At 48.7% G+C, this 23,894-nt stretch overlaps 1 protein-coding gene and 2 long non-coding RNA genes across 5 annotated transcripts in view; 1 reads left to right on the plus strand and 2 right to left on the minus strand.

The window, feature by feature from the left end:
• The window catches only part of KCNQ3 (potassium voltage-gated channel subfamily Q member 3), a 297,766-nt gene extending 286,205 nt beyond the window's left edge, over nucleotides 1-11,561 (minus strand). The window contains 1 exon segment of the mRNA XM_038555538.1: nucleotides 10,946-11,561. Within this exon segment, the coding sequence (XP_038411466.1) occupies nucleotides 10,946-11,340 (395 nt within the window). The 5' untranslated portion in view covers nucleotides 11,341-11,561.
• A 1,400-nt stretch (nucleotides 11,562-12,961) lies between these two features.
• On the minus strand, nucleotides 12,962-18,999 carry LOC102153300. 3 transcript variants are annotated; one of them, XR_005368731.1, is made up of 8 exons: nucleotides 18,816-18,999; nucleotides 16,693-18,535; nucleotides 15,762-15,836; nucleotides 15,344-15,543; nucleotides 14,603-14,741; nucleotides 13,818-14,006; nucleotides 13,395-13,500; nucleotides 12,977-13,116 (listed from the first exon to the last, which is right to left on the minus strand). It is a non-coding gene; the product is annotated as an uncharacterized LOC102153300 (long non-coding RNA). The 3 variants fall into 3 exon arrangements; XR_005368729.1 differs by lacking the exon at nucleotides 13,395-13,500 and having other exon boundaries at nucleotides 12,962-13,116; XR_005368730.1 differs by lacking the exon at nucleotides 13,395-13,500 and having other exon boundaries at nucleotides 12,962-13,116; nucleotides 14,603-14,800.
• Nucleotides 19,000-19,131: 132 nt separating this feature from the next.
• On the plus strand, nucleotides 19,132-23,199 carry LOC102153335. Its single transcript, XR_005368732.1, has 3 exons — nucleotides 19,132-19,571; nucleotides 20,135-20,306; nucleotides 22,858-23,199. It is a non-coding gene; the product is annotated as an uncharacterized LOC102153335 (long non-coding RNA).
• The last annotated feature ends 695 nt before the right edge of the window (nucleotides 23,200-23,894 follow it).

Here is a 23,894-nt window from a genome sequence, read left to right on the forward strand (position 1 = left end):
TACTTGACGGAACCCTTGGCAGAGGGCTGGAAGGTGGGGGGCAGCGGGTGGAGGAGACTGAGCAAAGGTGGTTTGGGAATTTCAGCAGAGGAGAAACCCTCCTTGGCAAGAGGCCGCCAGCAACCTGCATATGGGTGCCAGGTCAGCCCGCTCCTGGCTTTACTCTTTCTTCTGTTCATTTGATCCAAACCCTAAGCCGGTGCAACCCGGAGGAAATCTGCTGTAGCAAAACGGCTCTATTGGTACACAGCCATTGGAGCATCACAAGCAAGAGCCGATGAGGCTGCATGGGAGTCAACCTTGGAAGAAGACCCGGGTTCAGGTCCTTCCCTTTGTCAGTAGTGTGACTATAGGCAAGTTTCTAACAGCTCTGGGCCTCAAGTTTCATCTTCTCCATGGTTCCTTCCAGCTCTGAAGGCCTCCAAGGCCTGTAATCGGCCAAGTGCCTCTCTCAGTGCTAGGTCCATAAATCTCATAAAATGCTGTTACGTAATTACTGCTGATCAGTTGAATTAGACTTGCTGATTATTACTAAGGCCTTCCGGTTCCATTTTCTGGACTGACATCACCAGGTAGAGAAGCATCCATGAGTGATACAGGGGTGAGATAAAGCCAAAGCTGGGATTCTAGGAAAGGGTAGGAGTAGGGAGATAAATAGTGTGATAGTGCTAAGTGATTTTCCATTAGTACAGATGGCCGGCACTGGATGAACACATTCCCTAGCGCAGTATGTTGGATAGTATTTCACCCCATCTCTTCCAAAAGTCACCCATCAAAGGAAGAAAAGGGCTTGAACTGCTATTGCAAATTTGCAAAGCATCTAAGGGTCAGTGGCAAAAAATCTCTATGTCAGGCTGTCTGTTCCTTAAGGAAGCCAGACGCAGCAATTCAGTAGAAGGGATTTTCTGTAATGTGTATAAAGCAGGAATCCTTTTTTTTTTTTTTTTAAGATTTTATTTATTCATGAGAGACAGAGAGAGGGGGCGGGGCAGAGACACAGGCAGAGGGAGAAGCAGGCTCCCTGCAGGGAGCCCAATGTGGGACCCGATCCCAGGACCCCAGGATCACGCCCTGGGCTGAAGGCAGGTGCTCAACTGCTGAGCCACCCAGGTGTCCCTCAACTATTAAACTCTTACAAGGTCCAGATGATTTTACAGGTCTCTGGAAGGAGGAGGGGGCTGGGAAAGAGAAAGGAAGATCCTAACCCAGGTCTTCAGCATGGAGAGAAGCCCACCACAGGAGGGATCCAAGCAGAGCTGATGTGTGGTGCACTCCATGAGCCAAGTGCTACGTACATGCTTTTATTCTTCATAAACCACAAACAAGAAGGAATCTTGTTCCTAAGTCATAACCCAGTTTGTTCTCCCAAGAGCACATGACAAGTTGTCCACCCCTCTGTGGCAGAATGAAAAGTCCTGTCCAATAAGGCCGCAGTTTGGATGACACCGCATCTGTATCCTATGACACCTGCAAAGCCAGAGGTGGCCCGAAACCTTGGTATTGACATCACCTTGTCACCTGCAAACCTCTTCCTCGTCACTGTCCCCAAAGGTAACCATCTTCCATCCATGTGGATGTATGTGCTAAGTTAGAACACTAAGAGGTAATGCGGCAGACAGCAATGTGGCAAAGCGGTGCGTGGGCAGGTGCTCAGACCCAGACAGAGCTCCCGACCTAACCGTGGACTCATCTGATCCTTTTACAGCTTGAGGGAAACACCCACCACCATAGTTTCCACACACTCCCTCACACGTTTTCTCCCAGGACTCCTACACCAATCCCATGCGGTGAGCATTTGCAGACTGTGGGACTAGTGAGGTACCCGAACCACACGGTTAGTGCAGTTCTCCTAACAGCTCATCCAATGCACTTCTGACAAACCGACAGCTGACTGAGCCACCCCAAACCAGAGCCACATGGCGCTGTGTCTACCAAGGGTTTTTAATCAATCCACACTGGAAGATCTTTCACTTGCTCCTTTGAGCATTGCTCAGTTTTAAAGAGATGTAACAGGGCACCTGGGTGGCTCAATCAGTGAAGTGCCTGCCTTCAGCTTAGGGCGTGATTCCAGGGTCAGGATTGAGCCCCACTCCCTGCTCAGCGAGGAGTTTGCTTCTTCCTCTGCCCCACCACTCACTTGTGCTTGCTCACTCTCTTTCTCAAATAAATAAATAAATAAAATCTTTAAAAGGTAATAATAAAATAACATAAAGAGCTGTAACAAATTGTTTTCATTCTATCAAAACTTCAAGACCCAGACAAAAAAGAGAGAGCAGGGTCTTGCTTCTTTGGAAAATACCACAGGATCCCCATTGACCTATGACACTTTTAAACATCGATGGAATTATTTTTTATGAATACAAACTGGAAAGGGGGAGCTTCCTGCTAATGGAAGAATAATAACGGAGCATCCACGTTAACCGCACGTAGCATTCAGATCTCCAAGCAGGAGCGAAAGGCTAGTCATCAACTGGACAAACAGTAGGACCTTCGTCTTACCTCCGATGTCGTAAATCTCCTTAGGAGGAATCTCCTTAACACAACACAGGAGGCTCAAAAGTGCAAGCCCTTTCTCCACGCCTGGTTCCTCATTTGCATATGATTATTGCATTTGCTGGCGTACTCAAATTTAGTTGTTTCAAGTGTCTCTCTCCACAGGAGAAATATGGCTCATCTTCCTCAACAGCCTGGCACAAACTTGGTGCTTGACTCAGCCTGGCACAAAGCTTGGCCTTGACACGAATGACCTTAGCACGCTAAGTTGCACCTCTGGACTGTCTATTTGCCATCACCTGGACAAAAGCCCAAGACAGAGAGGAACCTGAGGCACATCCCATACAGAATCTGTGAACCAAAAAAGCCTGTTCAGTTTGGCCAATGGTTCTCAGGCCTGGCTTCATATTGGAATCACCTAAGGGCCATGCCTGGACCCCCACAGTCCAATGGCATCAATTTCTGGGGTGGGGCCTGTTATCTGCGTTCATGTATATGCTCTGTGTTGTTTGTGGGTGTTTAGTCTTCTTTTTAAATATTTTTAACTTTTTTGTTTCTTTTTAATTTAAAGTTAAGAGTAGTATAAGACCCACACATATTTTCTTCACGATGATTTTCCAACTGTTAATATTTTTGCCACAAGTGCCTCCTGTCTCTTCCTCTGCATACGTCCTGTGTGCACACACGAATGCTTGCATGGTCTGCATGTGTGCCCAACATTGGAAAGTAAGTTGTGGGTATTGTGACACTTGACCACTAAAGAAGACACTCTATAGCTCATAAAAATAGAACATTCACGTACAGAGCCACAATGCTCAAGAAATTAAATTTTGACCTAATAATATTATCTAATATGGAGTCCGGGTCCAAATTTTCTTAACTGTCCCTATAATAATACCCTTGATTGTTATTTATTTTTTCAATCTGGAATCCAATCAAGAGTTAACAATTTTATTTGTGTTTTTTTTCCAGCTCTACTGAGATATAATTGACACGTAATATCGTGTAAGTTTAAGCAGTGCAATGTCATGCTTTGATACACACATATATAATGAAATGACTACCATATAAGATTCATAAACATATCTAGCACTTCACATAGCTACTTCTGTGTGTGTATGTGAGTGTGATGAGAACTTTTAAGATCTGCTCTCCCAGTAACTCTCAAATATGCAATATAGTATTGTTAACTGCGGTCACAATGCTGTGCAGTAGATCCCCAGAATTTATTCATCTTATAACTAGAAGTTAGTACCTTTGGACCATCTTCACCATTTCCCCCAGTCCCCAGCCACTGGCAACCACCAATCTGATCTCTTTTGCTAAGTTCAGGGTTTTGTTTTGTTTTTTAAGATTCCACAGTAAGTGAGATCATACAGTATTCATCTTTCTCTGTCTGATTTAGTCTTCTAAAGATTTTATTTATTTATCCATGAGAGACGCACAGATAGAGGCAGACACATAGGCAGAGGGAGAAGCAGGGTCCCTGCAGGGAGCCTGATCCGAGACTCGATCCCAGGACCCCGGGATCACGCTCTGAGCTGAAGGCAGACGCTCAACCACTGAGCCACCCAGGTGCCCCTGATTTAGTTTTCTTAGCATAATACCCTCAAGGTTCATCCATGTTGTTGAAATGACATGATCTCCTTTTTTATGGCTGAACAACGGCATTCCATTGTGCGTATAAACCACATTTTCTTTATCCATTCATCCATCCATGGACATTTAGATTGTTTCCTTGTCTTGACTGCTATAAATTATGCTGCAATGTCCGTAGGGGTTCACATTCTTTAAGAGAGTGATTACATTTCCTTCAGATAGATACCCAGAAGTGGGACTGCTGAACCATCTGACGGTTCTATTTTTATTTTTTTGAGGAACTTCCATGTCATTTTACATAGCGTGAAAACTGTATAACAATTTACATTTCCACCAACAGTGCGCCGCGGTTCCGTTTTCTCCATATCCTCACCAACACTTGTTATCTCTTGGCTTTCGGATAATAGCCATTCTGACACCTCACAGGGGTTTCATTTTGCATTTCACTGCTGGTAAGTGGATGCCGAGCACCTTTTCATGTACATGTTGGCTATGTGACTATCTTCCTATACCCTTCCTAATACCCTTCTATTTGGGTCCTGTGCCCATTTTTTAATAGGATCATTTGCTTTCTTGCTGTTGAGTTGTATGGGTTCCTGACATATTTTGGATATCAAGCCCTTATCAAATATAGGATTTGCACATATTTTCTCCCATCCTGCAGGACACCTTCAAGACGCCTTTCTCCCATTTCATTGATTGCTTCTTTTCCACACAGAAGCCTTTTAGTTTGATGTGGTCTCACTTGTTTATGTGCATGAGTTGCATTTGGCTGTCATGTCTTTTCAGCTCCTTTGACTGGGACAGTTCTCCTTGTTTGTTCTTCCAAAAGGAACCCTTTGGAAGAGACTGCACTGGATATCCTGCAGGATGTCCCACAATGTGGACTTGTTTATTATTTCTTCATGATTGGATTCAGGTCATTTTAGGCACGACTGCAGGTATGTTGTTCATTTTTCACTGAATTATTCCTGGGGAGGGTTAAGAGTCCGTTGAATTCATTATGCACAAGTTTGATGACTGATTCAAGAGAAGCCTGCCAGATTCTTCTTTCTTGTTTTTTTAAAGATTTTATTTATTTATTCATGAGAGACAGAGAGAGAGAGAGACAGAGAGAGAGAGGCAGAGACACAGGCAAAGGGAGAAGCAGGCTCCATGCAGGGAGCCCGACGTGGGACTCGATCCCAGGTCTCCAGGATAGGCCCTGGGCTGAAGGCGGCACTAAAATGCTGAGCCAACCAGGCTGCCCCTGCCAGATTCTTCTTCAGCTATCTTCTCACCTAGGTGATTCACATGCATATCAAAGTCTGAAAAGTCTCACCACTACTCAACTTGTACAAAGGCTCCAGACCAGCTTTCCTCTGGGAACTTTTTTTCAAAGCAAGCTCTACACACAGCACAGGGCTCGAGATCAAGAGTCTCCTGCTTGACCCACTAAGCCAGCCAGGTACCCCTCTCCTGGTGACTTTCCAGAAAATTCCTCCTCATCCAGGAAGGTAGAGTTCCAGTCTCTCCCTGTTATCTTTCTTCTATGTCATCTGCCACTTGGGACAGCAGTGATGTGATGAAGACAGCACTACAACATAAGTGGAACACTGCGGCAGGATCCCAGTTCTACTGCAGGTAGCTCCAAGAGTCTGGACAAATTGCCTAATATCTCAGAACCTGTTTTCATTTGTAGAGGAGACACACTGTACCCTCCCTTCCAGCACTGATGGCCACCTGATGTGAGCCTTTCTCCTGGACGGTGAGACACCAGGCACCCATGGTCACAGACCCTCCCAGCTCACCGGGGCCCAGACACCTGCTACTGGGGACTGTCGTGGTCAACCTTTTTTTGACTTCTTCACTGACTCCAGCGGTTTGAAAGTATCATATATAAAAATAAAAAAAAAAGAAAGAAAGAAAAGAAAGAAAAGAAAAGAAAAGAAAAGCCAGGAAGAAAGCAAGGAGTTCAGAAAGAGTCTAAAAAAAAATTATTAGAGAGAAGAGAGGGGCATGGATTTGATGAGATGGGCAAGAGGAAGGCAGGTTAAATATAACATGAGAGGAGAAGAAGGAAGGAAACAGTATTTACAGACTATCTGCAATGTTTTGGGGGAGGTCACTGCGAGGACCTGTGAGCTGGATGGAGCGCCTGCCCCGTCCTTGGTCCATACACTCCATTGTCTACCATTCCCTTTCAGTGACTAAGACAAGCCTCCCGTGTAAGTCCCATTGCTTATTATACATGCCACCTGGGGACCTGGAGTGGTCCACATCTCTCTTCCCTTTCCCCTTGCCCTCTGTCTGCAGAGAGGGCCAGGTTTATATTTACCCTAGGGAACACCCAAGGCTGCAAACCAACACAACGCAAGGTTCAGGCATTGTATATCGGCCACCTCAATTCAATTTCACAACAACCTTGGGAAGTAGGCATGGTTATCTCCATATCAGAAATAAAGAAACTGAAATCCAGGAAAGTGAGTAAGTTGGTCCAGCCAGGACATAGCAGACTGGATCAAACCCAGGTCCAGTTCCAAAGACCATGCTCTTTCTGCTGAATAAAGATTGACACAATGAAACCATCCCTCACACTCATCAGGATAGCTATGATCAAAAAACAAAAACAAAACAAAACAAAACAAAAACACACAAAAAAACAAGAGAAACCAGGGCTGGTGAGGAAGGGGGAGAAATTTCAAGCCTTGCACGCTGTGGATGGGAATGCAAAATGGTGCAGCCACTATGGAAAACAATATGGAAGTTCCTCAAAAAATTAGAAATTGAACCGCCATATGATTCAGCCATCACCCCAACTTCCCAACTTTGGCTATGTATCCAAAAGAACTGAAATCGGGATCTCTGAGATATTAGCACTTCCACGTTCACTGAAAAGCTATTCACAACAGCCAAGACGTACAAATGAGCTATGTGTCCATCAACAGGTGAATGGAGAAAGAACGTGGAACGCTGATCAGCCTCTAGTAAGCTGCCGGGTCCTTGTGCCCCATTTCTCACCCCTGCCTGCCTGCCCCAGGTTGGGGGGGGCACCCACCTTGGAATGCAAACAGTGGGTATTTCTTGTGACCATGTCCCCTTGGTCTGTCAACAGGTGAGTGAGTAATCATACCCAGCTGGCTGCAGAGAGGTGGTGAGGGCAGCAGGAGGCCTGGGCAGAGTGTCAATCCTGCCACAGTGACAAGATGAAGCCAGCATCGCTCTCTGCTGACAGGCTAAGGAAGGGGAGTCCCTGGGCAATGTCACAGCAGCACAGTGGCATGTGCTTTTAAGGCGTCCCTATTCAGAATCAACCAATGAATATTCAGTACCTGATGCTGGCCTAATTTCATGCATATGCTTTAAGCCTATAAACACCACCCTGTGACAGGGCAGTGTAATCATCCCCAACCTACAGGCCACGCAGAGTCACAGAGACTTCTGGAGGTCCATATGGGAGTTCCAAGTCCAGCACATTCTCCACAGCAGCGGGATCTTTTTCAGGCTCAGGAAGCAGAGCAGGGATCAGTCTCACGAGGGGCCTCCCTCCCTACCTCCTCCCTCCCAGACTTAGTCCATTTTAAGACTTCCACAAGCTAAATCTCTTCACTAAAATCCTATAATGCTGACTGTACCTACTGGTTGTGGTGGTGAGGGTGGTGATAACAGTAAAGCCATACAGAGCAAAGTCTTAGTTAACCAAGAGTATTCTTTCCCTCATGCATTCAGTAAATGCTTACCAAGTAACCACCACGGACCCCGCTGGAAACAGAACGCCAAAGAACACCATGGCCCTTACTCTTAAGTAGCTCTCAGTTCAAAGGCAGAGACAAGCAAGCAGATCAATCTAATGCAATGTGCAAAATCCCAATGCTGAGGACATGACAGAGGAGGGCAATTCTAGCTCAACCTGGGGTGGGTGGGGGAGCCAGGGAAAAGCCTGACTCCAGAGCTGGGTCAAGGTGAAAGTGGGTAACCAGGAAAAAATAGGGACGAGCATTTAAGGCAAAGGGAGCAGGGTTGGAGTGGGGGCCTTTGGTCTCCACATTTGCTGTATTTTACCTTTAGGACAGGAGGGGGAGGGGAATCACATCTCAGGGGGCTGGTTCATTAAAAATGATAATAATAATAAAGGCATGCACTAGGCTGTGAGCCCGTGGTCAGCCCAATTTCCTGGCCCCCTACGCCATTAGCTACAGCCCAGAACAGGATAATGGATGCTTCGAAGCACGAATTACAGTGCCTTGCAAAATCCTGAATCATCAATGAAAAGTTCAATTTGCTCACTTGACTGCACTTCCTCCTAAGCTGGAGGAGGGACGAACGGTGCATCCACTAACTAGGTATGCTTCGCCATCAGGAGCTGATGCCCAAGCCAACATGGTTTCCTATTTAATCTCTGATTAATCAGAACCTGCAATCCCACCGTCACCTTAGCCCATTCCACATTTCCCTAACATCATGCTTCCCTGATTTCTGACTGTTTGGTTTCCAAACTCCATTCCTAGCCATTGCCAGCTGTGAGCTAGCAAATGAAGTCAGAAGTATTCTTCAGAGCCCTGTGTCATCAGTGGGGTGAGGGGGACCCACTGATGCCTAGTGAACTACCCAGAGCCCTGCAATTGTGGGCAGAAGGTAAGAGCTGGGATCCAGCTCAGAAACAGAGTTGACCCACTGCAGTCAGACGTAAGCAGCCAGAACAGTAGCTGTGTGATCTTGGACAAGTGGTCTTATTGAAGTTTTTTTCCTCTCATCTATAAAATGTAGACAGCAATCCCCACCTCGTAAGATCCTGGAGAGAGTTCAATGAAACAAATGATTTGCATGTCTGAAAGCATCTGGCTAGGTAGTCACCTCTCCCATATCCCACACTCTCCAATTTTCCTGGTCCTCTCTGGGAGACGAGGCTACAGGTTTTGGCCTCCTCAAGCCTGCTCCTGCTAGATGGAATAACTGAAAAGAAGGATACAATTGAGGCTCTGTCAATAACAGGCCTTAGCTATCCCTTCCCTCCTGCCCCCATTGGGCAAGGCGGGGCAGGGGTGCTGTCTGGGAACAGTGGGAGGAGAAGAGGGACCCCTCCACACACAAGCGGCAGTGGAACTCCAGATTTGGAAATCAGAAACCAATAAATAGTGAACGCCATTTACATGCAAAAGGCCATGCTGTGTCTCTGGATGTTTGCGTGCACTCAATTTTTTTTTTTTACTATCACATTCCACTATCAATTGAACGAATCAATTAATTTAAAGTAACCCTCGTCAGTTCAATTGAACTAAACACGGTGTTAACAGAGAGGAATACATTTTTAATCCCTTTTTACCGCCTGAAGAGAGCAAATGGAAAAGTAACTCCCTTGATAACCCGTGTCTCTCCAGCCACTAACACTTGCAAATTCATGCGGAAGTGGATGCCAGAGGCTGGACCATCCAAGATCGGTGCTTCCTGGCTGGATGCCTTCCCTTCCTGCTGCCAGTTCCTCAGTTTCAGGGAGGCATCCTCTCCAAGGCTTCTGTAACCTCTCACAAGAAACCTGTTGCCAAGTCTGAGGTCCTGTGCAGACGCCCCCACCTGGTGGCCAAATCTGGAAAAGCCATTCCAGCCAAAGATGATTGGCAGGTAGCAACTCCAAGTCTCCCTGAACTCCCGGGGATCACAACACTCACAGGTCAATCGGAGGAGGCCATAGAGGAATATGTGCCACTACAGGCATGAGAGGGGCCAAAGTTACGGGCGGTTCCCCGCCAAAACCCTGGAAATGCAGGGCTTCCCAAAAAGCAGCCATCAGAATGACTAAGCCACAGACAGGAGGAGGCAGGGGGTAACTGGAAATGCCCTGCCAGCCGGGGGTGTATGCCGACAGCTCTGACTTTCTCTCTTGGGTGAGGAGTCACCACTGCCATCCTCTCCGCACCCCACCCACCCTCCAAGTACACAAGGAGATTTCCTGTCCTGAGTGTCAGGTGCACAAGGGAGTTCCATCTTCCTTCCCTGGCAACACATTTTCATCCTGCCTAGCAAGCAGACTCTTTCTAGGGGAAGGGTGCCTGGGGTCAAACCTCCAGCCCAGGCCCCTTCACGTGACCCGCACCCTTGTCCTCCCCGGCAGCAGGCAGCAGTTGACGTTGAGGGGATATGGGGACCAGATGTGGAGGCGCCTCAGCCAAAGTAACCCCCGGCCCTCATCTCCTTGGCATTAAGCTCCCAGCTCCCCTGTGTAGGCTGGAGCCGGAGATCCTCTCATTCTCCATATTCTCTCTCCTGTTCATTAACTTCGGTAAAAAAAGAAATAACCGAAAGACACACATTTTGACCAGTCCAAGGCCCTGATTAGAGCAACCCCAGGTTCTACACCAGGATGGAGCCCTCAGAACGGTAGCACAAGCAGGCAATTGATACCCGCGCTCATGCGCGCGCGTGTGCACACACACACACACACACACACACCCCACTATGGGCAGTGTACCTACCACTCCCATCCCTACCTAACTCCAGGATGCAGCATCTAAACTCAGCAGCCATCCCAGGTGAAGGGACCCACCCCGAGCAGCAACACAGAGCGTAGGGGAGGGATCCGGCTTGATCCCGTTCATCCTCCGCGTTAATTTGGGGGAAACCACATCATTCTGTGGAGCTTGGATACCGACCTCGGGAGACGGTGCCATCCACGCGCGCCCGCGCGCCCGCAGAGGCGCCGATCCCATCTCCAAAGGAGCCCGGGGTCTGCACGCTGGGCTCACTCTTGAGCCCCAGGCGTCCGACACCCGAGACAGCGGCTGGGGCTGGGGGGGGGGCGCGGGACACAGCGCGCGGGGAGGCGCGGAGGGCACGGCCGGGTCTCCCCCCACCCCGCCCCCGAGCGCCAGGTACTCACACGAGCGCGTGGTACAGCAGCGCCCAGCCCCGCGGTCTCTCCAGGGCGTCGTAGATCAAAGTTTGGATGCGCCGGTACTTGGCGTTGTTCCTCTTGACCGGGCGGCTCAGGGGGGTCTTGGCCAGGAGCCCGATGCCCTGCGGGGTCCTCCGCAGCCCCTCGTCGCGGCCGCCGCCCTCCAGCAGCAGGGTCCCGTCTTTGTCCGCCCCGGCCCCGAGCGCCAAGGTGACTTGCTCCGCGTCGCCCGGCGCCAGCCCCACTTTGCGCTCCTCGTCGCCCGCCGCCGCCGCGCCCCCCCCGGCCGGGTTAGCCGCCCCGCCGCCGCCCCCGCCGCCGCCCCCGCCCCCGCCCCCGCCGCCGGCCGCCCCCGCCGCCCTGCGCGCCTTGAGCCCCATCGGCCTCGCCCCCGCCGGCCGCGGCGCCTTCTCGGCTGCTGCTCCGGGAGGAAGGGGCGCCCGGGCTGCGTGGACGAGGCGGCGGCGGCGGCTGCAAGCCCGGGAACTCCAATGCCATGATCCGCGCGCCGCTCCCCACCCGCCCCCCAGCCAAAAGCCGGCAAGGCGGACCTCCCCGGGGACGCGGGGTGCAGGGGGGTCACATCCCGCGCGGGTCAGCCGCGGGGCCCCGGGGGCTGCGGGCGAGGGCGAGGGCGAGGGCGAGGGCGAGGGCGCGCGAGGCTGGCGCGGAGGCGCTAGGGCGCGCGGCGGAGGGAGCCCGGCACCCGCGCTCCGGGGCGGCGGCGGCGGCGGCACCCGGGCCGGCGAGCCCGAGGCAGCATCGCAGTTTATTTACAAGCCCGGTGCCAGCCGCCCGCCCGCCCGCCCGCCGCACGCGCCGCCGCCGCCTCCGCCCTCCTCCGCGCTCCCCCCGCCGCGCCCCTCCCCGCCCGCTCCAGCCTCAGCCCCGCAGCCGCCGCCGCCGCCGCGGGCCGAGCGCACGCCGCCCCCTCCCCCCTCCCTCCTCCCTCCCCCCTCCCCCTCCTCCCTCCTCCCTCCCTCCCTCGCCGGGGTGGGGCCCCATTGTCCCGCCCCGTCGCGGCGGGAGGCCCCCGCGGCGCCCCGCCCCCCCGCGCCCGCCGCCCCGCACCCCCGCGCGCCCCGCCGGCCGCTCGCGCGCTCCCCGGGGGCCTCGGGGCAACGAGGGGGGCACCCGAGCGGGTGCGGGCGCTGTCTGCCCGCCGTTCCCCCGCGACCTGTCGACCTCCCTCCGGCGTCGGCCTGGCCGCTGCAGCTTTACATTCCCTGGTCACCCCCCAGCCCTGCTGCGTGGCTTTGGAAGTAAAATCCCAAGTTGCTGGGTTGGCCACGGCCAAGCGCTGCTGAGAGTCCACAGACTGGGTGGCTCCCTGTCTGCTTTCCGGTGCCCGGTGGAGAGGGCTGCCCTGTGCCCTGGTCCCCGGTGGAGAGGGCTGCCCTCCCCTCCTCCCCTCCTTGGCCCTTCCTTGGCCCTTGGCGCTCTGGTGAACAGAGGGTTGAAGAAATACAAAGAGCTCCCGGGGGGATCCCTGTCTGCTTTCTGGTTCCTCGTGGAGAGGGCTGCCCTCCCCTCCCAGGCCAAGGGGTGCTCTGGTGAGCAATGGGTTGAAGAAATAGAAAGAGCCCCTGGGGAAGGGGGGGGGGATCCCTGGGTGGCCCAGCGGTTTGGCGCCTGCCTTCAGCCCAGAGCGCAATCCTGGAGCCCCGGGATCGAGTCCCACATCGGGCTCCCTGCATGGCTCCTGCTTCTCCCTCTGCCTGTGTCTCTGCCTCTCTCCCCCTCTCTGTGTCTCTCATGAATAAATAAATAAAATCTTTAAAAGAAAAAAAAAAAAAGAGCTCCTGGGATTGGCTTGGCTCCTAACTTGGCCTCTAGCAAGTCATTACCTCTCTTGCCTCTCTTGAGTCTCTGTTCATTCATTCAATGACTAAACCCCAAGCTAGTGAGCCTCTTCTGAGACGGACTGTGTGCTTCTACCCACCGGGCGCATACCAGGTCCCTGCACTTATAAAGCTTACATTCTGGAAAGGTGGAAGCCGGTAAAAGAAAACAAATAGTGTAACTGCCAATTTGGGTCGATGCTTTGAGGAGACAAAACAGCGGCCGTGCTAGAAGTGGGAAACTTCTTTGCAGTGGCTGGTCCTGGAAGGCCTCATTGTGGAGGTGACATTTTGGGGTGAAACCTAAGTGAGAAGCTGGGGCAAGAAGGTGAATGTCAGGAATAGCGTCTCCAGGTAGCAGAACAAGTTCAGAGGTGAAATGTGGCTTGAGGGCACTGAGTGGGGATTATGGGGTGGGGTGGGGGGACAGCAGAGGAAGGGAAAGCCACAGCTAAGCAGGGACTAGATGGTGTTAAATCAGTGGCAGAGGACAGTGAGGAGGTTCCCCTGCTCTTTGAACCTAACTCTTGGCGCTCCCTCCCGCATGGACACCACCATTATAGAAACCCTTCATTCCTGCTGCCCCCTGGTACCTGGTGCGTCCCCACTCTTTCCAGGCTTGTCTTGGGCAGAGGGGAGGGGCTGTGAGCTAGGCCAAGTCAAGGATCCCTCCCTAGTGTGTAAGAGTCACCAGAAGGCCTGCAAGGGAATGCCAGCTCTGCATTGCCTGAAGGAGTTATCCAAGGAAGAATGGGCAGGGGAGGAGAGGAGAGAGGGAAGTGTGAGTGTGGGAATGGGGAGGAAGAGGGAGGATGTGCAGCAAAGAATGCCAGAGGGGAGTACCTCGGAAACCTCAACCAATAAGGGTAGTTTGTGAGAAAGGCATTAAAGTATAAAGAGGTGGAAATCAGTAAACAGGGTTGTGTGGGCACAAAAGTAAACCGTTGAATGCAACAGAAAGTTTGCTCAGAAAATGACTCTAATATGAGGCCTTAATATAAAATAAGAGCCCCAACCTGACTAAGAAAGATGATCCATGGGTCACAGTGGGCTGCAGGATGGACTTCGTGAAGATCGCATGAACTGGCTTATGGAGATGCGGCTGCACACACAGCACAGTAGGACCTCCCACAAATGTTTATGAAGAGAGGGATGCTCAGCCGTGAGTTAGTTGGAGGCTGAGAAGAAACCAGTTGGTGCAAACTCTGGAAAGGAGAAAAAAATGCAGAGGAAGGGAGTAGCCTAGTGAGAGAAGCTCTGAATGGAAGCTGCACACCCCTGTGCGCTTCTGGACATCTGTTCACCCTCCACCCCCAGCACAGCAGCGTGTGCATGAGCTTTCCATCCCAGTCTGATCCCAGCGGCCTAGGGCACGGTTACATCCTTCACGGTTGAGCCCCTTTCCTAAAGTTGTCCTCAACCCCTTTCTGCTTTGTTACCTTGATCACTGCCTAAAATGATCCTATCTGCATGTTGTTTACTTGTTTATTACTGTCTCACCTAGCAGGAGCAGGGACTCTGGTTCTAACCCTGAAGCCTAGAAGGATCCTGCTGTCGTCTAGTAGTCTCTCCATACCTACTCATGAATGAACGATGAATGAGTGAATGCAGAGCAGAAAGCCCCAGAACAATGCCTGGCTCACAATGAAGCTTGTGCTGTATGTTTGTGTTATGAGATTTTTGGTTTTTGTCTTTTACCATTGTGAGAGTCTTTATTCTTGGAAAGTCTCCGTGCTCATTGCAACTCAAGTAACATGGTGACAAAAAACATTTTGACAGAATTTGAGATAAAAAGACTCACCAGATAAGCATCAAAGGAGACTAGTCAAGGGCCCCGTAGAAAGAAGACATCATTACTGTGCAATTAATCAAAAGTTCAGCTTTTCAGAATCACAGTTTGGATCCTCTGACATGTAAGGAGACTTCTATTGTGATGAGAGCTGCAGATTGTCAAATATTAACGTTTGAAGATCTAGCGCAGGGGCTACGTTCGCGCCTCCTGTAAATCGTGAGGCAAAGTCGATATCGAATTCATAACACTGATCCAGTTAAATCCAGTGATAGGGAAACTGCCATGTAGTTTGGAAATTGATTTGCTTAATGGTTTTATAATCCAAGGCAGAGTGTGGTTCAGATAGGAGCTTTGTTAACGTCATGAAAAATGGGCTGCCCTCTCGGTGCCGTTTGGGGGACTACATAATCTCAAAACTCCATAGCACAGATTCCAGCTAGCAGAAATCAAGTGTCCTGTATTTATTTCACTGAGAGGAATCTTCTTGGAGGCTGACAGTCCCTGAGGACCTCAGGTTCCAACCGGGCATTGGTACCATGACAGAGTTCAGTGACATGGTACCCGTAAGAGCCAGATTGGGGACCACGGTGCAAACACCAGGGCATTCCACTGCTCGTTTCCATCCCAGCCCTGCACAATTTCAGTGTGTGACCTTGAAATCCAGATCCATTCCTAGTCTTCAGATTTGCCACCTGACACCCCTGCCCTACGCCTCTGACACGTTTCCCCTTTTACTGGTCTTTATCTTACCCATACATTAGGGCCTGTGAACTCCCTTTCTCCTGCAGGTGGGGAGCCTTCCTGGGAATGAGTAAGGAGAGAGAGGCCAAAAGACCTCCTCCGAGCCTCAGTTCCTTCCTCTGCACATCCTGCTTCCCAAGGGTGTAAGCCTCCTGGGACGAGATGAACAGAAGTGTACTTGCGGGGAGATGATGCTCCAGTGACTATTTCTGTAATCAAACGGCCAGGAGAGAATCTCAGGTTCATGGGTACAAGTTAACCGGGGCCCTGCCCACCCTCTCACCTCGTTCCCCAAAACACATTAAACAACTGTCTTGGACCATATTTAAATTTGCTTTTATTATTTATTGCACAATAATTGCCTATAGTCATAGAGAAATTATGAAAGACCCAACAGCAAAAAAGGGCAGCAATTATAATTTGTCACCTGGTTACCCAGAAGTACCCTCTGTGGATAGTCTGGTGGCGATAGTCTGGTCTGCTCCTGCAGTATATGCTTGACCTGCAAACAGAGAAGACCAACGCCGCTGAGAGCCTCCAGTATGGCACCTTCCCCAGTGGTTCAGCCAGCCACCTGGTGGCAGGTTGATGACATTGGACCTTGCAGTCCTGGCAGGAGGGGGGGATGTGTCTGTGGTAAAACAGACACATCTCCTGCCCGTCATGCTTCTGTCAACATCACCATCCGTGGACTTAAGAATACCTCACTACCATAGGATTCCATAAAACTGCTTCTGATCAAAATAGCATATCCCCCAAATGCTTGCTGTGCACCTGGTTATAAAATCTGCCTCTGGGAGGAGCCAGTGGGACAAGTCTTTGCACCTAAGGAGACAGATAACCCTTTGCCTCTTTGTAGGAAACCAGGCAAACCCCAATTTGGGGGTCTTGTGACAATTCCAGCCAAAAGCACACATATTTGGAAAGGAAGGATCCCCTCTATGTGTTCTTTATTCTTGAAAACTACAGTGAATTCTCAGGGATGCTGCCCCCTTTCCTCCCTCCATGCTTTTGCTTTGTTTTCCTTTTCCTGGACTTCATATCACTCTGCCTTAGGACACACAGACTCTTGGTCCCTTGCAGGTGAGAAACCTTCCCAGGAATGAACAAGGAGAGACAGGAAAAAGAGGCCCTTGCACATATCACTCGAAGGATGAGGGCAGCTTATCCTGATTCATTTCCACCCTGATTCATTTTTATTTATTTATTTATTTTAGAGAAAGAGAGAGAACACAAGTGGTGGTGGGGAGGGGCAGAGGAGAATGGAGAAGCAGACCCCCCCCACACACTGCTGAGCAGAGAGCCCCATGGGAGACTAGATCCCAGGACCCTGACCTGAGCCAAAGGCAGACACCTACCTGAATGAGCCGCCCAGGTGCCCCTGATTCAAATTTCCACCCTGGCTCTGTGACTTGAGCTTGGTGACCTTGGGCAAGTTGCTAGACTCCTACCTAGAGCATTCCCTTATGGATGAGACGGGGTAATGTTTCTCAACCTCCCTACCTCAGACTCGGTCTGAGCACCATTTGGGATCCATTTTGAGGGTGAGCTTTGCAGCCTGTGCTACACTGTGCACATTTCCTACATTACTCGAAGGAGTCAGGACCCGTGACTGTGGAAGGCAGCTCAAGTCAGGCGTGATGGGGACTGAGTGAGCTCAGAGCCGAACAGCGCTCACCTTCACTCCAGATGCCAACAGTTAAAGGACTTCCCTTACACTGTTCTCGGTTGGAAAAAGTGTTTCTTTTCCCTGCCTCGCCTTTGCAATTAAGTCAACCTTTCCATTTATTTTGGATGTTTCTTGAATATCATTTTTTTTGCCTTTTTCTTTTAAATAATTATACAGGTTATCCCCAGCTTTTCAAAAGTTTATGTTATGCCACTTTGCTTTTACAAAAGACCTACATGAGTACCTGCTTAAAAGAAATCTGAAGAGAAGAGAATTTTGCTTTTACAAAAAGAAAAAGAAAGACAGAAAGTGACATTAGCATTCAACATTTGCTTAGCCCTGAGCCAAGCTAGATGCAGCACGCACTCCGAGAGCGGGAAGAGAGGCGACCCCCAGCGCCTTCCCCGGGAACTACACTCAGCATCCCAGTCTCAAACCGCCAGAGCTTTGAACTGTGTCTGTGAACATCTGTGCTTGATCTCCATTTATTTTGTGCATCCGTTAGCAAAATGCATCCTAAGGTATCAGAAAAGCCCAAGAGAGGTTTTTCTCAGGGTCTAGGAACACTAAAAAAAATTTCTATATACATTAATTGCTTTTTTGCTCTACGCCATTTCGATTTAGCAAGGTTTGGTAGGAATGATCTACTTTTAGAGAGCGGGGGACACCTGTATTACAGGGTAAAATATTCAGTTCGTGCATTAGTGAATTCATTCATTCATCTTTCCGGCGAGCATTTATACTGACTGCCTGTTTCATGAATTGCTCTGTCTGTGGGAAACGGCGGGGGGTGGGGTAGAGATTGAGTAATTAATTCCATATAGTAGTTGAAAAGATGGGATAAACAATGCAAATCAATTTGCTCATCTCTGTAGCATCATTGCATTTCAAGGACCTGACTCATGGTAGATGTTCATTCATCATCATTACTTGCATTTACTGAGTGTTTACTATGTGCCTGGCGCTGAGCTAAGTGCTTTATTTGGATGATCTCATTTAATCCTAGCAACAAAGTTATGAACTAGGCATTATGGTTATTGTTTTCTATATTAACCATGATGAAATGACACTTAGAGAGCTTAAGGATCCTGTTCAAGGTCACATGGCTGAGGAATAACGGCCCCAGGATTCAAGCCCAGGTTACTTGGAGTCTGCTTTTAGCCACTGAGATGTTATTTTCTGAGAATGCTGTGCCAGGTGGAAGGCTCAGCGAGGGCTGGGAGTCGAAACAAAGCATGGGGTTTCCAGGGCAAGATGTCTGGAGGCAAGCATCAATGGAGGAGGGCTATGTGGGCCAGGCTCGCCTACACGCCAGGCTTATGAACTTGGGGACCAAGAGGTGCTTTCCAGTGATGTGTCCCAGGTGGTTTCAGGAAGGGCTTTCTGATGACTCTGTAGAGCAGGAGAAACAAATTCAGTGAGAACAGCCGCAAGACGTTGAGGTCCGGGGGGGAAAGTGGTGGCAGATCCTGGAGACGAGGGAGAAGGACTGCCAGAGGTATTTCAGAAAGAGAGTCCCCAAGAATTGGTATCTGAAAAAGAGGCAGGGCTGGGTCACAGGTCACTTGGCATTTTAGAGGTGGAAACAAATTCACCCAAGTCCCAGCTTCCCTGTGTTCTGACTGTGGGTTCCCCAAGCTGAGCATCCATCCTGTGGCTCGAGTAATTGGCTCCCTGGGCAGGCTGTTCCTTTCTCTCTACCAAATTAAGCTCCTTCTCTCCGGGTCCTGATTGTTAAAACACCCTGTTTGCCCATGCCATTTACATATTCCAATTACCCACTGCCATTTCCCTGCTAATGAGCCCATGTACCTGCTTTCAAGAGCGTCTGGCCCGGAGCCTGCTTGCGCAGGAGGGCTGGATGCTGTGGGCAAAGACACCATGCACAGTGTCTTCAGACAAGGAGTGCCAGGGCTATTTTCTCACCTCCTCCCAGTCCTGATGGACTAGACCTTTGTGCATCATTACCCGCCCCCACAGACTCCGCGATGCTCCGTTTACCTTAGTGACAAGAAGAAAAGCTCCATGCCAACTGGAGAAGTGCTCAGTGTTCTTACTGCAATCATCAAAGGCCCATTGTACCGTTAGCCAATCACACGCACAGAGCCTATTAGTCCAAGGTCTTCCTAATTTCCATCACTGAATTCTTTGCAGAGGGGAAGCTGATGCCTGGGTGCTAAGTAACTGGGCAGAGGATTATGGGTAGCTGCACAATGATGCTGAATTGGGAAAGCCTATTTTGAGATAGCCTGCTTTGGGCAAGAATCCTGTCTCTGAAAACTGTTCAGTGTTTGACCCAGGGCAGTTTAAATAAGCAATCCCAGGCTCACCCGTAAAGTAGGAATAATAATTACCTTGAAGGGATATTTCAGGAGTAAAGGAGTTAACGTCGGGAGACCTTTGGCACTTAGAGACACTTAGTACATGATAGCCGATATGCTGTTAATGCTAACATGTTAATAATAATAATAATTAATATGATAGCCAAATTAGAAGAGAAGTTTGGGGCGTCAAGTCCAGTCTTGTTCCACCTGCCATTTTATATCCCAGCCCAACCCACATAATACGGTAAGACATGGAACGAAAATAATGCTATCCTGACATGGTGATACCTTCTGATATCTGCTATTCCATATTTTATAAAATACTGATTTCAACCTGTATTAGTTTGCTAGCTAGCACTGCCGTAACAAAACCTCACAGGCAGGGTGGCTTTAACAGCAGAAACTCCTTTTCTCATGATTCTAGAGGTTGGAAAGTCCAAGACCAAGTTGTCGGCAGGGCTGGTTTCTTCTGAGGCCACTCTCCTTGGCTCCTCACTGTGCCTTCACATGTTTGTTTGTTTGTTTTTCTGTGGGTGCACACCTTGACATCTATGTGTCCAAATCTCCTCTTCAGGGACACCAGTATAATTAGATTAGGGCTGCCCTAATGGCTGCCTTTTAACTTAACCACCTGTTTAAAGGCCCTGTCTCCAAATATAGTCACATCTTGCGGGACTGGAGGTTAGAGAGTCAACATGTGAATTTTGGGTGGAGACACAATTTGGTCCATAACATGAACCCACTGCAAAGATTTCCCATTCCATTAAGGGATCATGAACCTAACCTGTGAAATGTTTTTCAATCTAGAGCTACTTTCTTTGGTCTCTACTTGAATATCTCTGGCCAATTGTCTTCCAAGGGATCCCATCGTTGTGCCACCACTATACCAACCACTTGCCGACTTCATGCTCTGTGGCAGTCCCCATGCTGAGCACCGTTCCTTCTCTGCCTCATTCAGTTGTCGCAACCACCCAACAAAGTAAGCTGTACACAAATGTACCTTAAAGAACATATGTGGATTGGGGTGCTTGGATGTTGCAGTTGATTAAGCATCCGACTGTTGGTTTCAGCTCAGGTGGTGATCTCAGGGTCATGAGATCAAACCCTGCATTAGTCCCTGGGCTCAGCACAGGGTCTGCTTGAGATTCTCCTTCTCCCTCTGCCCCTCTCTCTCATATAAATAAATAATCTTTTTAATTTTTTTAGATTTTATTTATTTATTTATGAGAGACACAGAGAGGGAGGCAGAGACATAGGCAGAGGGAGAAGCAGGTGGGGAGCCCAGTGTGGGACCCCAAGATCACACCTTGAGCCAAAGGCAGACGCTCAACCACTGAGCCATCCAGGTGTCCCTAAATAAATAAATCTCTTAAAAAAATGCATGTGGATTGCCCAGATGTGGATGTACGGATGTGTGTGGAGTGTATGTAAATCAAAGAACAGTAACTGAGCAAAGACTCAAACCTAGATTTTTCTCTCAAGCCCAGAGGGTAGTGTCCCCATTATTGGAAAGTGCTTCTCCATGACAAGATGAAATTTTCCTCAGGGAATATGAAAATATCGAAAGATGCTACCACTCTGGTGTTTCGTAAGAGGGCAGTGACAGCCCAGGGTTACGTGTTGCAGGATCTAGGTTTGATCCCTGCATTAACACACTGTGGCCAAGTGACCTTGGGGAAGTCGTGTCAGTTCTCTTAGACTCAGTTTCTCCTTTAGGAAAATGGAGATGTTACTAACATTTTCCTCACGTGGTTGTGGTGAGGTTCAAAGCTAACTCTAAAGACCCAAAGGACTTAATGTCACATTACAGGTAGATTTGAGGGCTGCATTATTTTTTTTAAAAGATTTTATTTATTTATTTTAGAAGGGGAGAGAGGAGTAGAGGGAGAGGGAAAGAGAATCCCAAGCAGACTTCACTCTGAGCATGGAGCCTGACGTGGGGCCCCATCTCAAGACCCTAAGATCATGACCTGAGCCGAAGTCAAGAGTCAGATACTCAACCAACTGAGGGGGCACACACAATCATTCCCGTTTGTCCCATTGTTAGTTAATCTCTTTGGACCTGATTTCCCATTTTGACTATCTCTGTATTATGTATTAAATCTCATAGTCATAATAATAACTTCCTCAGAAGGTTACAGAAAGATGAGCTCATTTAACACATGTACGACATTACGTTATGCAGAATTTCATTGTTTTGACTTGTCTGTTGATGCTACAAATTGATGAAGAGAAAACACAAATACATCAGCCTTCTTCCTCAAAGGAAGAGCAGCCTAGTGTGTTGACTTAAGGCTCCCATTTAAATGGGTGTTAATTTGTAAGTTTTCTCGAACCACCTCACACAGGCTTCGTAGGTGAAAGTTGCAGCCAGGGTTTGCGAACCCTTGTGTTCATGGCGACCAAGCAGGTGACCCAAAGGCAGGAGCTTCTGGAAAGTGTCGTGCATGGCACCTGCCACCAGAGGGGGCAATTCATAAACGGTAGCAGGTAGGACTGCAACCTTGGAGAGGAGGAAGAGGAGGCAAGATGGAATTAAGAGGAAGAGGAGACCTTGGGCCCCAACTTCTCAGGAAACAGTGCCCTCCCAATCTGTTCCCAATCTCCTAGGCTTCATCAAGTCCACGCTTGGACACAGCCCTGCTCCAAGAGGAGGTTCCAGGTTCCATGAATCTGTAATAACCCCCCTGGTGTCAGACTCTCTCTTTGGGTGATACCCCAAATGGTTGTCCTTCTTCATCTTTGGTTGTTGACCATAAAGTGTTTTTCTTCTGTTAATTATTTGTGTCAAGCATAAGAATAAACAACATATTAAAATAATTCATTAAGGATTATATGTCATTTGTTGGTTGCATGTGCCATATGAGAACTGTTACCTTCTTTTAACTTAAAATATTTCTCAAAATTCTTTGAGCAAAACTATCTCTCCTGGCCATGAGTATTCTATTGTAATACCCCCACCCCAGGCATGGTTCTACAAACCTAATGGGTTGCACATGCCCTATTTAAGAAACGTGTTCCTCAACTGACTTTCAGTGGTCAACACCCATTGGACAGCAGGTGAGCCTAAAATATCTCCATGAGAGCCCCATCACCACTGGAAGATTATCACGAAACCAAACATCAGAGCTCATTTCCAAAATTAATCTTCTGTTGGCCAACTCTATTTTCTTTCACTTCTGGAAAAAGGGGGGGCAGGTGCTCACAACTAATCTCTACTTTTTTTTTTTTAGAGTTTGTTTGTTTTTTTATTTATTCATGATATATATATATATATATATAGAGAGAGAGAGAGAGAGAGAGAGAGAGAGAGAGGCAGAGACATAGGCAGAGGGAAAAGCAGGCTCCATGCAGGGAGCCTGATGTGGGATTTGATTCTGGGACTGCAGGATCATGCCCTGAGCCAAAAGCAGATGCCCAACCGCTGAGCCACCCAGGCATCCCTAATCTCTATATTTCAAACACTCTTACTCCTGTGTGTCTGTATAGTGCCTCTCTGTCTACACTTTTTTTTTTTTTTTTTTTTGCAGATCTTAGCACAACTTGATATGGACTGAAAATTGGGAGAATGATCACTGCTCAGCAAATATTCATCCCCCACATCCATGGGAACAGTACACTTCCCGCTAATGTTGGGCTTGTTCCTATAACTTGCTTTGGCTAAAGGAATATGGGCAGAAGTGAAAATGTACCATTTCCCAAGTGAGGCCTTAAGAGATATCACATGTTTGTGCTTGCTTCTCCCCCATTCTGAGAAGAACATGCTCCAGGAAGCTGCTGCCCCCCTCCAGCCTGGGCCCCAGAATGAGGCAGGTGGAGCAGAGCCATTCCACAGTCTTCTGGCCTGTGATGGATGAATAAACGCTTATGATTGAAAGCTATTGACATTTCTGTGGTTTTCTATATCAGGAAAATTAGAAATCAGCAAAAGAGATTATTTGGAGTCCTTTTAGTAGAGTGCTGAAAGCCCTCTGGGGATTTTCTGACCTATAGACATCCGCACCTTTGGCTGATGTCCTATGGAAGATGTTATTTTACCACTCTGCAGGGACAAAAGTTGACTTGTAGGAAACAAATAGCAATGCAGATGAATTTTGTGCTGTAGATATGATGGATTTGTAGCCATGGAAAAGATAACCCCAGACCTTACATTTTATGGACTTTTTAATGGTAATCTGTTTGCATCTTAGAAAATTCATTTCACCATTCCTGATTGTCCGTACATGCCTCTGTTCTTCAAGATCTCCTTTGAACTAATCTCAATATCTTACTGATTTTTTCATTACTTAATGAATTGTATGAAAATCTGTGGCATGGATTCATTTTATACATTTTGTATGTGTATGAGAGTTCTGTTTGTAACTTTACAATGAACCTCAGCTGTTGTTACGGAGCATTAGCTGACTGATACACTGGAGTTCTAGTACAGCTTTGGTCATCAGTTCACAGAGCAACTTGAAGAAGCTGCACAGCCTGCCTGAGCTTCAGTGTCTTTATCTGTAAAGTAAGGGTTTGGGACAGTTTGTTTCTCTATTCAATCCTAAATTGGTTCTCCTAAGGTCTCGAA

This window comes from Canis lupus, chromosome 13, assembly GCF_011100685.1.
Source record: "Canis lupus familiaris isolate Mischka breed German Shepherd chromosome 13, alternate assembly UU_Cfam_GSD_1.0, whole genome shotgun sequence".
NCBI lineage: Eukaryota > Metazoa > Chordata > Mammalia > Carnivora > Canidae > Canis > Canis lupus.